This window comes from Symphodus melops (assembly GCF_947650265.1).
Source record: "Symphodus melops genome assembly, chromosome: 18".
Taxonomy (NCBI): Eukaryota; Metazoa; Chordata; class Actinopteri; order Labriformes; family Labridae; genus Symphodus; species Symphodus melops.
This window is the reverse complement of record NC_136708.1, coordinates 18,634,006-18,650,115: the sequence shown is the minus strand read 5'-3', so window position 1 is coordinate 18,650,115 and position 16,110 is coordinate 18,634,006. Positions and strand designations below refer to the sequence as shown.

Sequence of the window (16,110 nt, the reverse complement as noted above, 5' to 3'; positions counted from 1 at the left end):
TTCTGAAAATGAACTTGGTCAAATGAAATCTATTTGAAATCTAATCGAAATAATTGGCAGAGTGGGACATCTTCTCTTTCTTTGACTCCGTCTGTGCACTGTAAATCGCTCTTGCTTTAAATGGTGGCTTGTCAACGCCCCCTGCGGTCAATTACAGTAACACCAACAGGTAACACTTCCCATGAGGTTTGTATGGTTACTAAACGAAGTCACATTAACCCAAAGATTTGAAGCAAATACCAGTCACACAGAAAGAGTAACTCTAACCCTAACAGAGAAAATGGTCATACTAAAGTCAAGAGCTCAAAGATCAACTCGTGAGCTAATTTATTACACTAATGGTCACAAAGAAAACTCTACGTACAAAAATAAAGACAAAGCTGAAACAATCAAAAGACAACATCTCTTTCATCATAAATGAATTATGGTTATTAAGGGCTCATAATTGGTCCATTACTGTACTGTGTAAAATACTTGCTGTTTGTTGGCACAACAGAGTAAATGACATATGGTAGTTTTTCCTAAAAACAGACTTTATGTGCTGTATGTTAAACGTACTTTATGTTAAGAGAGGTTTAAGAATATGTTCAGGCCATGTTCAATGTAAGAGTTAACCTTTAGGATGGTACAATACACTGAAACAAAGATAATTCAAGTAAAAAAAAAAAAAAACTAAAAAAAAAAAGCAACATGCATCACAAGGAAATGTACAAAAGATAAAACACACGTGGTGTATGATGTGCACATGTAAAATGGAGAATCCAAAGGCCTCTTGTGAGTTTTTTTTTTCTCATGAGTTTCCCATCATGCTCATCCCACAGTCAGCTCCCGATTCTGGGCACGCCTCCATTCGAGCCAGCCTGTTCTGCTCCAAAGCGATGGCTTCTGCTGAGTGTTTACATTTCTCTGATCCACACTGACAGGTGAAGTATTTGCTCTTAATGTCCCAGAAACGGTCTCCATAGTCAAACCTAATGACACAGACAAGGCCAGTCAGGTTTGTACAGTTACGGTTGGATTTGGCTTCAGACTCATATGTTGTTGATAAATAAGACGAACCTTTATTATTGAGATACAAGTTTAAAAAAAAAGTTTTTTAAACTAATTGATTGAAAAATATCATTGGATCAACAAAGTTCAAATGGTGAAAAAAAATAAAATAAATGAATATGATGAAAACGTCCTTCTCTCACCCGAGTTCTTGTCCGCTGTGGATGTCTCTGGAGCTGAAGAAGGCTATGCGGGGGAATCTCAAGTCCTGGTGCAGCATGAACACACGCACAGGGATGAGGTTTGGGTCACACAGGTGGTTGATGAAGCGGCTGATGTTGCCATAGTAGCGGGCATCAATACAATACACCTCTCCATCCTTTAAAGAAAACACAAATTGGTTGTCGTCTAGCTCCTCAGTTGTCGTGTCAGAAACTAAAGATTAAAAATGCGTTCTTCCACATCGTTAAGTTCACACCTTGTTGTCCAGATCAAACAGGTAGGAATCGTCTTCTCTGACATCTGCCTCTGCATCAGAGATCAGCTCCCCGACATATCTGTGTGGACACAAAAAAAACACAGCATAATTTAGGAGCCCTCACATTTTTTTTTTTTTTGTTCGAGAGCAACCTGTAATAGTGCTTCTCTCTTACTCGCAGATGAAGCTTCCCTGGGGAATATCCTGCAGAGCTCGAACTCCCCAGCCCATCTTCTCTGTCCTGTAGAGCTGAAGACGAACCCTGAGTGGGGGAAAAAAGAATTAAAGAAAGGTGTTTTTCATTAAACTCATAACTTATATTGGAGTTTTACAGGTTTTTCTTAATGTTTTTATTTTATTCATTATCACAGCAACTGAATTTCAGAGTGTAGTTAAAGTTCCTACTTAATGCCTGCTTGCACCACCCTGTTCTTGCACGTCCGGTAACAGGAACACGCCATGTTGCACTCGAATATAAGTGGAGGCTCAATTTTGTTGAACTCCTGGAGCAGCCGCTGGTCCTGAAATAAAATGAAACAACTTGAGATTAGTTTTTCCTTTAACTAATCAAGGCGTTTCAAACCAAACCTAAAAAAGTTGCAGAATATTAAGAACCTCATGTATCTAACTTGTAATGTGTTTTGATTTGCACACAGAACTGCATAGTATCCAACCTAGGGTTGAATTTGTGTTGCCTAAAGTTCTGTGCTTTCCATACATTTCTGCAGCTTTTCTGTCATGATAGGAGTGCAACGCATTTGTATCTACCTTGTCATACCAGCAGCGGATACTGAGCTGTCCACAGAGACAGTTACTGGATGAGCAGTCATCAGTGCAGCTGCAGTGCTGAAGTAAAAACAAAGAAAGGCAATGATGTTGTGTTTTATGAGATTATATAAACTGTGGGTTTAACACAACAAATACTATGGTGTCATTAAGAAGCTGATGAATGTTTTACCTGTAAGTGTGTGATGTTACGGTCTATGTTCATCGCTGAAGTTTCACAGTTTTCGGACACATATTTGTAGTCTGACGGACAACCTTCGTCGTCCACCGCATTCACACAGGGAATTGGTACATTCTCGTAGCCCTGAGCGATGTCGCTGGAACAGAAAGCAGAGGATATAAACAAAAGAAACTACAGGGTCCAAAGTCTCTTGCTAGATTATTCCCCTCTGTCGCCCCCCCGGTGGTGGAACAAACTACCAAACTCCATTTGATCTGCAGAGTCCCTTTGCACCTTTAAGAAAAAGCCAAAGACCCAGATCTTTCATGAACACCTACGATGGTTTTGATGCTGCTAAGAGCTCTCAAGAACAGCTGTCAATGTTTTTATTTTAAAGAAGTGCTCTGCCTCTGTGCACCGGCTTTCAGCCCGTGTGTTCCATCACTTGAAGCTTTTCGTTTGCACTTTCTGACGTCGTTTCCTTCTCTCTTGACCCTTGCTTGTGTTGTATTTTAGAACTGGAGAAACTAACTTTCCATCAAAGTATATTATTTAAAAACAAAGCTCTTTTTAAACAAACCTGCAAATGATTCTTTCAGTCCGAAGCATGCGATTCGTTATTCCTCGTCTCAGCTTCCTGTTTATCTGGAGGGCCACCCAAACAGGAGTGTCCGTCCTCGCGAGTGTGAGCGGAGTGTCCCCTTCCCGGTTCACAATGTCAATGTCTGCACCTCTGGAGAGAAACAACCTGCAGCAGACAGAGAAGCGTTATCACAACTGTGTGCTACCAGTTCAAACTGCCCAACCACAACTAACTTCGCTGCTAGCAAAGCATCATGTTGAGAAGAGGTTAGGTTAATGTGAGGCTGGATAAAAACCATCTACACCAGAAACGTTAAATGTTGCTGTATCACTTCTAACTGCTTCCTTTTTAACTAGTACAAGAAGCTTTGAGGCTAAAGCTAATGATTGACTCACGTAACACATTCCAAGTAGCCCTCTCTGGCGGCAATGTGGAGTGGTGTGTCTCCGTGCACGTTGACTGAAGTTAGGGAGCAGCCGGCGTTCAACACCAGCTCCGCTATATCCACGTTTCCTGCGTACGCCGCCCAGTGGAGACACACGTTCTGCTCCTGAGGGGAGAGACTGGACTGTTTAGAGTAATAACCTGAAATATTCTCATGCAAGTACATTCTTATAGTCCCAGACTGTGTCACAACTGGACACATGAATAGATAATGAAAAGAACCCAGATGCTTTGCTGTGCTTTTAGACTGCACTTCCTATGTGAGAAAAAAAAAAAGATTTCTATTTACCGTAGTATCATTAGATCGCCCACTAAATGAGCTACCTGATTACTATGTGAACTGTGATGACTGATTGTTTCTATACAGATGTTTTTAATCCCTGTAAAGTAAAAACAAAATGGAAACATTTTCTGAGGAAAAATTCCTCGTAAGTGATGTGCTTGACTTGTAAAATTCAGCAGCAGAATTAGTTAATGCTCTTGTCCAAAAACCCTCCTTCAACATGTCCGAGGCAGAATCAGCAAAACGATAAGAGGCATCACTTTGTCCACAAAGGGGCGCCAAAATTACTACTAACCAATGAAAAATTGGACATGACAGTACCTCCGCATGAGCGAGTAGAAACTTACTTTGTCATTAATGGTGACATCAGCTCCTCTGTTCAGCAGGGATCTGATCACATCAACATGTTTGTGCTCTGCAGCCCAAATGATCGGCGTCCAGCCGCCGCTGTCCTGGAACAAACCCAACACGAAGGTTCAGGGTTCAGCCACGTCGGACATTTTCCAGCGAGGCAGTTTCTGGTGATTTATTTAAATGATTTCTTTTCTAATGTATAACAATCTAAAACTAAACCCATCATCATGGCCATCAGAACAGTGGTCTTAAAACCCTGATAAAAAGGCCTTGTCTTCACCTGTGCGTTCACATCAACCTGTCCTGTTTCTAGAAGCATGTTGACAATCTCCTTGTTTCCCAGCTTGGCCGCGTGGTGGAGGCCGGTATATCCGTCTTCTTCCTGAACAACAAGGACACAGAGGTTAACATCTGTATCAACCAACCTCAGGATAGGTTTTTTTTAACTCCAAAGAACACTCACAACATGATAGACACAGGCGCCGTTCTGGATCAGGTAGTGAGCCACCTCGATGTGATTGTTGATGATCGCTTCCAACAGAGGAGTCTTCAGGTCTTTGTCCTGAGCGTCCACCAGAGCACCAGCCTGTCGTAAGCAATCAAATGTGATCGTCACACTAAAGCACAAGACGAGGAAAGTTTCAAAGCGAAAATATACACATTGAAGAATTTTGCTGTGTCACAGTGTCCAACGATTCATTGTATCTTTATAGCATATGCTCTAGTCACAAACTGTTCCTGCATGCATTCAAATGTGAATTGGTTGAGTTCATAAACTAAAATGTGCTTGAACATCTTTTTTTTTTACATTATTGAATCTTTTTTTATGTATTTTTAATCATTCAATTATGAAATAGAGCTTGTGTTCTGATCAAAGAAAGGACCCATGAGACTGATAACAGATGAAAAATGTTACCTGTATGAGTATGTAGCAGACCTCCAGCAGACCTCTTTGAGCGGCCGCATGAAGAGCAGAGCGCCGGTTCTGTGAGTCGGGCTGGTAGGTTGGGTCTATGCCCTCCACTGGTACAGACACAAAACAATTTAAGAAGATGACGACATACTTCATTAATGCCTGAAGCAAAAATTCTGTTTTTCTCGCTATGGTACTTGCACACAGGGCAGGAGTACACAAACTGGATCCCAGGGACATACTGGACACCAGTAATCAGTCCCTACTCCATATTTTGGTACTTATTACTGTAGGACTTTAACCAGCAACCCTTCCAACCCAATTCATTACAGACTGAGCTACTGCTGCCCCAAATAAACAAATAAAAATGAAAAAATGTGATTGAGAGTGTTTTAAAATCAGATGTAAAAAGAGCTTTTCTTATAGCTACATGAACACTTGTTATCTTATAAGTCATCTTTCGTCCACTCACTCAGCATGAGCAGAACCCTCTGAACCTCTCCTTGTTTGGCAGCGGGGTAAAGCTGGCGGGGATGAAACCTCAGTTTCTTTTTCCTAGAAAACGGACAAAAATAAAATCACGACATTGTTCTAAATGTTTCCCTTTTTCTGATGAAAGTCAGCTCACATCCCTCTGGAAGAACAAACAAATCAAAAAAACACAGAAAATAAATGTTTTCTCTTTTGCTTTAATCTCTCCTTGAAAAACTAAAATCTGAATTTCATTCTGCCGGAAATGCAGATTTGCAACAAATTGCCCTTAAAGCATTTAACCATACTTTTATGAAAATAACTTTGGCTGCTACAGATGAATTATATTCCAGCTTTAAATTTTCTGGAAAAAAAATAGCTGACACAATTCACATTTACTGTATGAAACCTTTCATCAAAGGCATGGATAAAAAGACATGACTGAGACCTTCTCACCTCTCAGTGTCCTGTGTGAGGATAGCTTTCTGCAGCGCCGCCCTGCTGGGCCCGGGTGGAAGTGCACTTGGACTGATGGGTTTCCCATTAGGCATACAGAGAGAGGGCCCCACGCTGTCCACGCCCTCCTCTACTGGGGGGATGGTGGTCACAGTTGTTGCTGAGGCTACGGGCTGCGGGGGCTGTTGCTGCTGCTGCTCCACCGCCGGCTTGACCAATCCGTGGCTTCGCATACGGGCGCTGGAGGAGGTAGAGAAGAGAGAAATTAAATATAACAGAAGTATTTTAGAATTTAAAAGGAAGCTGAACTTCTCACACATCGTTCAGTCTTACCTGACTGGTCGTTCAGGCATCTTCCCGTCCTTCATCCCTCCTGTTGAGGCTGTGAGTGAGGGCGCCGTGGGGAGAGACGGGGGCAGAGACGGGGTTGTTGTGGACGAGGCCGACATGGTGACGACGGTGGTGGCGGAGACCGTGGCCGAGCTGAACGAGGGAATGGTGACCTCCTGGGCCTCCGACGCGTCCTCACCGCAGTGGGGACAGAAAATCATACCACCTCCGTTTCCTCTGCTGCGCCCGCCACTGAGCACCGTCACACAACCGCGGTGGAAACGGTGAGCGATGCGCTGGTCCGGGCAGCACTCAAGAAAAGTGCCCTGAAAGAGGAGAGGAGAGTCACACTTCAAAGACAATTAGATAAAAAGAATGGAGGTTGGCGAGAAGAAGACTAAAGTGTAAAAAGTTAGAATAAGAATAAGGGTAAATATCAAGTTAAGCAGAAAGAGAAAGTAGGATTTTCAGTCTGAGGAGGAGAAAAGGTTTGTTTTGATGTCGACAGCTGGTGCTTTAAGCCTCTCACCGCGATGCAGAAGTATCCACAGCCAGGACAACAGTGGTGTTTGACCATGTGAGAGCGATGAACTTCACAGAGAACCATGAGGGGCACCCGGCTGGACGGGCGCATCGTCTCTCCTTTAATCGTCCGGCTGATACAGGCCCCCAGCTCTCCGTTGACGCTCTCGGTGGCCATGCACTGTCTGCTGACACGCTGGCTGCTGCAGTCCACACGGGGAGCCTCCATCCTGCAGCTGCAGAGAGGCAGCTCCTCCAGCCGCTCCGTGTCTCCTGCATCGCTCCCTTCTGGAGAGAGGAGAGACATTGTTAAAGTGCTGACAGAAATTGTTTTATCTCCACACATACTTAAACACTAATAATTAATTTAGAATGACTTCCAATAAGCTGCTCATTTACGACAGGGAGCCCAGCGTCCCTGTACCTGGAATAGAATCATCCATATACCCAACAATAATCCATCATCTCTGATGTAAAGAATCAGCTCAGAGAAGCTCAAAGTAGATACAGATAAAGGGGAGAAAGTAAGGTAAGGACAGCTTATTTTCTGATTTTTTAACACATTATTGTCACACACATACGACGATAATAAACTCACCGTGGTGAGGAGAAAGAGTCAGACTGTCGGCTACAGCGATGTCCAGAGCACCCAAGGGAACCTCGGTGTAATCAGAGGACCTTTCAGCTGAAATGACAAATGAGTCACGCTTCAGAGAGATGCACTACTGCGGGTTTGCACCTTTAATAATTGTAAACGTTCATGTAGATTTCTCGAGTAAGATTTATCGTTTAAGTTTAAGATGGAGCCAGTAGCTTTTTTTCAATTTCCTTTCAGAGATTTTCTTTCACGTTGACATTCACCGAGACTTTTGTTTTGAAAATCTAGCATGATTCAATGTTGGGAATCTTATTGGCAGACAGGCTCACAAGCTCACTCACCTCCGACTGTCTCAGCCACATCCGCCGTGTTTTTCTCTTTTTCTTGTGAAGACTCCTCGCTCTCATTTCTACTCAGATCGGCTTTGTGCGTCTCAGACTCTGAACTCTGCAGGGGAGAAAATTCTGTCCTGAGTCAAAGTTGAGTAATTTGAATTTTTACTTGTTACGGTTACAATCTCGGACCTATTTTTCTGTTATTCTTCATATTATGAGCTTGGACATTCACTCAAAACACAACCATTCCTGACTCTATTTTTATGCTTCTTTGAAGAAAACATTTTAGATTAGCAAATGTTTTTCGAAAGAAACGTATCAAACGTTGTTCTGGACACCTTTTAAATGTAAAACACATGTTGCCTGAGCTGAGTCACGTCAGACTGAACTGTTGTGATTTCTCTCTTGGTCTTTTTGATTTAACATCCATATTGCTAATTTGTTGTCTGTTGTGTTTGTCTGTAGTGGTTTAGAGAAAAGGTGTCTTAAAGCTGGGGGAAATGAGCCCTGTCATGTTTTTTAAACAGGAACATAAGAATAATGAAAACTGAGAATATCTTTAATTCCTATCAGGCAAAAGAAGAATTGTGTTGTTAAAAGGATCTTTTTAGAGTTGGTGCAGTGTGACACAAGAATAATGTGTTTGTTGTACATCCAGGCCAATACATATTTGGGTAGAGTTTAATGACTCGATATAAATGTAATACATGAAGGTGGTATGATAGTTACACTCACATGATCTGAAGTGTTCACCGAGTCCTCAGTGTCTTTATTTTGCTGTCTTGTTTCTTTCTCACCATCGTCAAACTATGAAACAAACAAAAGGAAGAAAAGTTTAACAATAGAAGATAATGACCTTAAACGTGCTGTAACATTAAACATTAATAATATGTGTCTGCTGACACACGTTTACCTCGGACACTGAAGCTCGCTGAATTCTCTCGGCCTCCTCTGACTTTGATGCAGCAGTGATGTCGCCTTTCTCAGCTGCAGATTTGGTCACTGGCTTTTTATGGACTAATATTTCTTCCTGTTTTAGAAATAAATAAATACAGAACAGATCATGAGAGGAGGTAAAAACAAAATCCCTAAACCGTTATTAGAGTGAGAATATGTTGATCTTGCAAACATTTTTTAAGGTTTGGAAATGATAAACAGAAACGAAAAGTGCAGAAGCTTTTAAAATAAGCTTGTGCAGAAATAAACAGTCGATTTTTTGTAATTCAAAACCAGAAAATATTTAATATTAAGTGCCCACTGCCCAGGATTTCTATATTTGTGTGGTATCACATCGTAGGTTTAAATTCTGATAAATGAACAAACGTACTGCAAACAAATATTCTTACCACAGTTTGATCGTTGTCTGGGATGTTTTCAGACGTCTCGAGTATGCTGTCGGATAAACGATCAAATTTTCTCCTTTTTGCTGCTGATGGAAACATAAAATCGGGAGTTTATAGTTTTTTACAAGCGATGCCAGCTTCAGTTTTTTCAGACAAACATTTGTTCCAGTAATATTCTAAAGCGACTGACCTGTTTCAGAGTCAGAGGAGAGAGAGGTGGACGGGTCTGAAGGCGGGACAGGCAACTCAAAGTTGCTCATCTGCTAAAACAAAAAAGCAGCAATGACTTAAAAATGTCGCTGATTCAGAGAAACACATTAGATTTTAACCAAAAAGGAATTTAAGTTCGCTAAAAGGGTGCTCACCTGGCCTAGTGGAGGCCTGTTCATGGTCTTGCGGGCCCGATGGATCTTGGGTGGGCCGGGGGACACAGAGGGAGAAGAGGAAGCTGCTGATCCGGGGATGGATTTACTGCTGCCAGGTCCGGAAACACTCATCTTCGCTCGGCCGGGGGAGAGCGCTGAAGAGGTGGACGGAGAGGAGGAAGAGGACGACGAAGCAGACGTTGATGGAAAGGACTTTGAAGCCAGTCCTGTAAGAAGGAGGATAAACCGATGACTGTCAACCTCTTAACAAATCAATGAAATCGTGTTCCTAATTTCTATCACATTAAAAGAAAACAAGGAGAACTTTGCGAAGCATCAAAGAACATGAAGCTCTGCAGAAAAAGATGAATGGTTTAGGATCAAATCATAACATTGTAAATATGTGAAATGGGTCATACTATTTATTCAAAATGAAGGCTGTAACTTTAACTCATTTGGATTTGGATTTTACCTGCAGTAAGTTGTTTTGGAGAGGAGGCAGGTGACCTCTTGTCTCCCTCCTCTCCTGCTTTTACAGCATCCTTCCCAGGCTGCTGAGAAAGCAACGTCGAGGCCATACCACCCATGGGCTCCGTATGTTTGGCAACAGCGGCTGTGGTGATGGCTGCATTATCTGGAAAACGTTTAGAGGTCTGCATGAGCTTTTATTAAGTAATAAATGACATGAATTCGGTCTGTGTGTCTGCAATGAACTGATAGTAATCGATAAGTATTACATAACATACCTTCCTTTACATGACTTGGTCCAGCTTCTGACTTTGCTGGTGTTTCTAAGTCATTCCCTTCAGGGGGCTCCTGGCAGAAACAAGAAATACCAGAGAGCAATAAGTCAGAATAAAAAAAAGTTTAACGTAAGGATTAGAGACATCAGGACATTTCTATTCTGTGCAGTTTGTTTCATTAACTCCAGAACAAGAGCATGAGTCGTGTTTTAGAGGAGAGGAGAGTGTGATTGCAGCTCATCTTCATTGGCTTACAAAACCAATATAATCAAATAAATATAATCAACTATGCAAACTATGTGTATGTGGAAAAAGTTAAACACATTTTAAAACCAACACTTTGCATGTAAAGACATTTCTCATTAGCTTGTTTTTGAGTCTGCAAAGTAGCTACTACTGTCAGTGTACACACAAAACCCCAAAAATACATCACACTAACGTGTTTGTGTGCATACATCACATGTGTGAAAATCATATCAACGCAAAATTACTGACGATTTACTTGTCTTATAGAGATCAGCACGCCTGGCACTGTCTTACTTCCGCCTTTTCCTCCAAAATAAACGCGTCATCCAATGGTTGCCCGTTTCTACCATGACGTCAGGAACCGCCACCAGTCAATCAACTCATTCATGTTTTTTTTAAACAAACAAAAGCGAGCGAATGTCTCAAAGAATGGCACGAAATGAAAAAAGAAATGGAAATCTATTCAATTATAGTTTGCACCGGGAACACCCTTTTATATAAATATATAATGGTAAACATTTGCTTTAATAAAAACTAGTCTAAACAGAGCCTGCTTTACAAACACAATGGGAGTAAGGCAATACGGTGAACAGGTAATGACAAACACAGTGAAAGCACAGAGGGAAAAGGCAAAACGTGATTGAATTGTAGTGCAGTGTAGTTAATTCACACAGAACTGTTGAAGGCTAATGTGGCTAAACATGTAGCACAAATTTTAACAAAGAGCTCTTCTTAGCCCACAAATGAAAACAGTTTAAGTCGTAGCAGATCGCCGAAGTTTCCGCTGTACGGGCTGCCGGGTTTGTAATGGTCCTCGGCAGAGCAATAATGTCATTACCATGCATTTGTGTGTTGCAGGGGGTTTATTACCTTTGTCGTAGTCTCAGAAGCCGACATGTTTCATCGCGACACGCACCGACGTATATCAACGTGCTGCGTCATCAACTAAGCCCCGCCCCTTCGAGTCATTCATTTGTTTTGAGGTGATCAGAAGTCAGCGTGCACGTAAACCGATTCAATTCAATTCAATTCAGTGGGCGTTATTAGCATGGAAAAAACCCCATTAACACTGCTAAAGCTTATTTGAAAATAAAAAACACAAAATTACGTATAATTTAAGAAAAAACAAAGATTCAATACTTAACGAACATAGACAGTAAATAATAATTATCATTTAATTGTACTGTTTTATATATATGTGTCTACAGATGAATTGTTTGTTTTATTGTAAAAAAAATAATAATAATATAGAAAATAGAAGAAAAAAAAACGATTCACAGTCATGGCGGAAGACCACTCGCTTTTTTTAAAAATCGTTTTCACAAGACGGACTTCCTCCTAAAAAAAGAAGTAAACAGAGGTTCACCGAGCTGTTGGTAGCTAATGGCAACAGGGATGAGGAAGTACTTCCAGCTAACTAACGTCGCCTCAGTCAACGGTCTGCTGAAATAAACCAACGGTGGCTGATTCTTAGAAACGTTCAAGCACAGTCAACAAAAGGACAGGCAAGTGTGAGAGTGAAAGTTTGACGATTACCTTTTATTTGTTTCTGCTTTGGTCACAGCAGACTCCAGCAAGCTAACTCGAAGCTAACGCTGGCTAACGTACTGTGGTGTTATGGTCGATTTCGACCATTTGTGGTTATCACAGCAGTGTCATTTGTTTAGTCTTAGTCATATATGGGGTCTTCTAACTCTTGTTTCGGGTTTAATATATACAGAAGGGAGGGGCGACAGCGGTTGTTTATTGTAACTAATGTCTTGTGTCCTTGATATATTGTCACAATCATGAAATTCAATTATTCCTGCTCAGATAGAGACGATATTTAATTTTTTATTGTAACAATCTGGCCTCATTACATCAACATATTCCCACACTTATTATCCAAGTTAGAAATAGTTTATAGTTTTTCCCTGTAAGATATTGCATGTAGTGCAGAACCTCGGGATAACATACTACCAACATGATATCTTAATGTACTGTAGTTACTCTATAAAGTAAGGTGCTGATTCACTTATTAAGTGGGGTTGTTGTTTTGGTTTTTTACCATGTTTTTATTTTCCTTTTGATCCTTAACTTGAAAAACAACATGTTCCTAATTTTTCTTATCAGACAAGATGGAGTTGCTGTGTTTCCGCTTACCAAGCCACGGGGACACGACCCTGAAGCACATGAACTCACTGAGGTCCCGTCAGCAGTTCTGTGATGTCACCATAGTGGCCAGCAATAACCAGACGTTCAGGGGTCATAAGGTGGTGCTTGCTGCTTGCTCGCCTTTCTTAAGGGACCAGTTTCTCCTCAACCCTTCATCCAAGCTTCAGGTAGGCAAATGTCTCCACACACAATGTCAACACCAACATACTGTCTGTCTGCTTAAAAAAACAAAACACTCCCCCCCTCCCCCAGGTGTCGATGCTTTACAGCTCCACAGTTGTGTGTGATCTACTTCAGTCTTGTTACACTGGCGTCTTGCAGTTTAACCCTGAGGAGATTGTCAACTACCTGACGGCTGCCAGTTACCTACAGATGGAGCACATTGTGGAGCGCTGCCGCGGCGCACTGAAGAAGTATGTGCAGCTAAAAAACCCCAACTCACCAAAGGTTAGTAATCCAAATCTTCAGTCAGTCTTCAGCCTCATGTAAACACTTCAGACTTTTTGGCCGTTGGGATAAGTTTTTTGTTTTTTGTTTTCCAAATTTCCACATGACCAACTCGTCCATATTTTCAGCACTTTCAAAGCTCCCAGTGATAACGTTTTCATTGATACATGTTTATCTGTTTCTCCCCGTTTCTACCGTCAGATGACCTCGGAGGAAAGCTTGTCTCGACCAGTGATCTTAAGTGGGAGCGTTCATTCTTTCACAGCTGCGTCTCCTCTCGCGAGCCAACCCTCCCCTGTGGAGCCACACAGTCCTGTCGTGCGCTCAATGGACGAGAAAAACGGCAATGTGTCGGCTCAGGGTGGCATTCAGAGCCACAATAACAGCCCCATGATAGATGAGGCCTGTATTAAGGTTTGTATGATAAAATAAACTAAGACCATGGAACCTTCTGTTTTTTTTTACCTACATTGAAAGCTGTGTGATCTAAGTATTGTCCCAGGATGCAGTCATACAGTGTGATAAAAGTCTCGATAGATAAATAGTCCCTGTAGAGGATCAATGAAGCGTTTAAAGAAGGCTGAACAGAGGACAGTGTGAGATGATTGAAAGGTGAAAAGAGGACAGAAACCACACTGAAAAAGAGGCTTCTAAGGGTTATAAAAAAAAAAAATCTGTTTGTTTTGAAGGATCAAAGTCGGGCACAGAGGCATCTGCCAGATCATTAAATTATGCGTCTAGTCCAAAAACAGATACAACAGAACATTTAATCCAGACAAAAACTCAGAGCCTTTTCTGTTTTCTCTCCACCTTTGCTTAAGGGTCGCTGTTTTGCCGTTTAATATCAAAATAGGTTGACTGTTTGGACAGTAGATTGATCCATCTGATCAGTCTCCATTTGTCTTCCAGGTTAACGGGTCAGACGAGGAGGAGCAGTCCACGCAGGAGGACTACGACGTGTTCAGAGTGTACATCTCTGAAGAGGAGCAGCTGAACACACACAGAGGAGAGGAGAGAGGAGCTCCCTCTGATGGAACTCAGGATTCCTGTTACCCAGACACGGACGGCGTCTTGATTGGAGGAGGGGGTGTAGAATTTGACTCGACTCCAAAAGAAGACGACGTCAGCATGGGGGGGCTTTCGGTTGAGGGGCTCCACGCTTTTAGGCGCAGGATGCCAGACCCTGCAAGTGGGCGGGGCAGAGGGAAAAGCAGGGGGCGGGGTTTTAAGAGGAGAAGGTGGATGACGTCGCTGGAGAAAAGGGCTCCTGGCCTGGATCAGCACCAGGAGTTGTGGTACCTTGCAACTGCAGGGATGGGGGGGACTTTAGGGCTGGACTACAGCCAAGACGGGCTTAAAAAAGAAGGTTATGTATCAGTTGAAGTCCCACAGTTAGACTTCGGAATAGGTGATCTTCAAGGGGAGAAGCTCTCAGCAATGTGTGCCAACAGTTTGAGCCAGTACGCCCATGAAGAGTCGAGTGGCGGCGCTGGGGAGGGGAGTTCGGGGTTGACGACTGTAGGAACAAACGAGGGAGGGGACGAGTCTGTGGCGGTGGTGGGATCCACTTCGAGCGTAGCCGGGCCCGTCATCTGCGAGCACTGCGGCATGACCTTCCCCTCCCCCCACTCCCTCGCTCTCCACTCGCGCTCCACCCACCTGCTGTACGCCTGCCCCTGCTGCGGCAAACACTTCCACCACGCCGCCAACCTGACCCGACACATGGCCGTGCACCGAGGCGGTGGAAAAACCCACCAGTGCCCCCTGTGCTACAAGACATTCACCCAGAAATCCACACTGATCGACCACATGAACCTTCACAGCGGCGAGCGACCACACCGCTGCGCTTACTGCCACGCCCGCTTTGCCCATAAGCCGGCCTTACGTCGCCATCTGAAGGAGCAGCACGGGAAGACCACGGGGCAGAACTCGCTCCACGAGCAGGAGGAGAGGGAGAGAGCGACTGGAGCCGTACGAGAGGAAGAGCAGGAATGTCTGGTTACCGAACAAGTGCCTTAGAGCCAAGTAGAATCGGCCCAATCCCAATCTCCACCCTAAAACTCTGAACCCTCTCCGACTTTATGGGTGACGATATGTCGATAAGTTTCATTCAGTATAAAAAAGAAAAATCCCACCTCTAGTTTAAACTGTATATATATTTTAGCTCACTTCAAACACAGTAAATATGAATACTTGACTAAAACAGTAAACTACTCAAAAAAAATTTTTATATATCTGTGAGACGTATTTCACATAAATGCACAAATGTGCGTTTTTTTCCCTCATGTTTGTTTTTCAAACATTTGGTAGCAATATGACGGTTGGGCTTTGATGCCCTTCATGTCACAAAGTCCTGCAGAAATGCAGACTCATGGTAAGAGTGGAATTTAGACGCTGAGCAAGCTCTGCCTCAGAGCCTTCACACACTTACCACTAATGTGCCTCAGTCTGAGAGTCTTTGAGCGTGGAGTTTGGGATTTAGCCAACGACAGGAAATAATGACACTGTGATTGCCAGTGGTGCTGTCAAGTGAAGTCAGATATCAGGGTTAAAAGGTGAGTGAGGTTATCAAGGACGGGCTGGAAACGGACTTAGAGGCCTTTGAAATCTGTGAGAATACATGCCTTTTCCAACGTTTGATAAGCGTTAAGGATTTGTGTAGAAACCCATTTTGACTCATAGCAGAGACTCCCAGGTGTTCCTTGTTACGTTATTGGTGGCTCTGTTGTATTCAGCTGTGATAGTGAGCACAAAGTCAGGAGACTTCAGCAGCTAAGTGGAATTCAGCCCTCGTCTTAGTTATTTAGGCCTGTGCTTCTCCCACTGTGACGTCTTCATTGAGACCTGTTGGTTTCCGTTGCGTCTTTTGTTTGATTAGTTTTGACTGACAAATGTAACCTTCCATTTAAATATGTTAAACATGTTGAGTATGAAAACTGGCTACAACCTAAAAAAAAGTTGTGTAAATAAAATCATTGGAAGTCCCTCTGTAAAATGTGTGAAATCTTCAATGAGCTTTGTTGCACCTGTAATCCAGGATCACTGTATGGGGGGGGGGATTAAATTTCTCAACTCCTCTCCTTTTTATTTTATCCAACAGCTCACTTTG

The 16,110-nt window shown here is 42.7% G+C and overlaps 2 protein-coding genes across 5 annotated transcripts; one reads left to right on the top strand and one right to left on the bottom strand.

Moving 5' to 3' along the window:
- Window positions 1–290: 290 nt before the first annotated feature.
- Window positions 291–11,364, bottom strand: ehmt2 (euchromatic histone-lysine N-methyltransferase 2). 4 transcript variants are annotated; one of them, XM_079368355.1, is made up of 27 exons: window positions 11,271–11,364; window positions 10,158–10,227; window positions 9,884–10,045; window positions 9,412–9,638; window positions 9,237–9,309; window positions 9,050–9,132; window positions 8,611–8,733; window positions 8,439–8,510; window positions 7,710–7,815; window positions 7,369–7,455; window positions 6,778–7,058; window positions 6,252–6,574; window positions 5,919–6,158; window positions 5,464–5,546; window positions 4,995–5,101; window positions 4,542–4,664; window positions 4,359–4,460; window positions 4,072–4,176; window positions 3,393–3,565; window positions 2,995–3,162; window positions 2,427–2,571; window positions 2,237–2,314; window positions 1,874–1,989; window positions 1,644–1,730; window positions 1,469–1,547; window positions 1,194–1,369; window positions 291–971 (listed from the first exon to the last, which is right to left on the bottom strand). In XM_079368355.1, exons 1-27 carry the CDS (start codon window positions 11,295–11,297, stop codon window positions 791–793), a joined length of 3,597 nt encoding a protein of 1,198 aa, XP_079224481.1. In that variant the 5' UTR covers window positions 11,298–11,364; the 3' UTR covers window positions 291–790. The 4 variants fall into 4 exon arrangements, with proteins under 4 accessions (XP_079224481.1, XP_079224484.1, XP_079224483.1 ...); XM_079368358.1 differs by having other exon boundaries at window positions 3,393–3,547; XM_079368357.1 differs by having other exon boundaries at window positions 9,050–9,129.
- Window positions 11,365–11,740: 376 nt separating this feature from the next.
- Window positions 11,741–15,996, top strand: LOC306839592 (uncharacterized protein). Its single transcript, XM_079368360.1, has 5 exons — window positions 11,741–11,905; window positions 12,513–12,721; window positions 12,807–13,001; window positions 13,203–13,415; window positions 13,911–15,996. The coding sequence occupies exons 2-5, from the start codon at window positions 12,518–12,520 to the stop codon at window positions 15,018–15,020; spliced, it is 1,722 nt and encodes a 573-aa protein (XP_079224486.1). The 5' UTR covers window positions 11,741–11,905; window positions 12,513–12,517; the 3' UTR covers window positions 15,021–15,996.
- The last annotated feature ends 114 nt before the right edge of the window (window positions 15,997–16,110 follow it).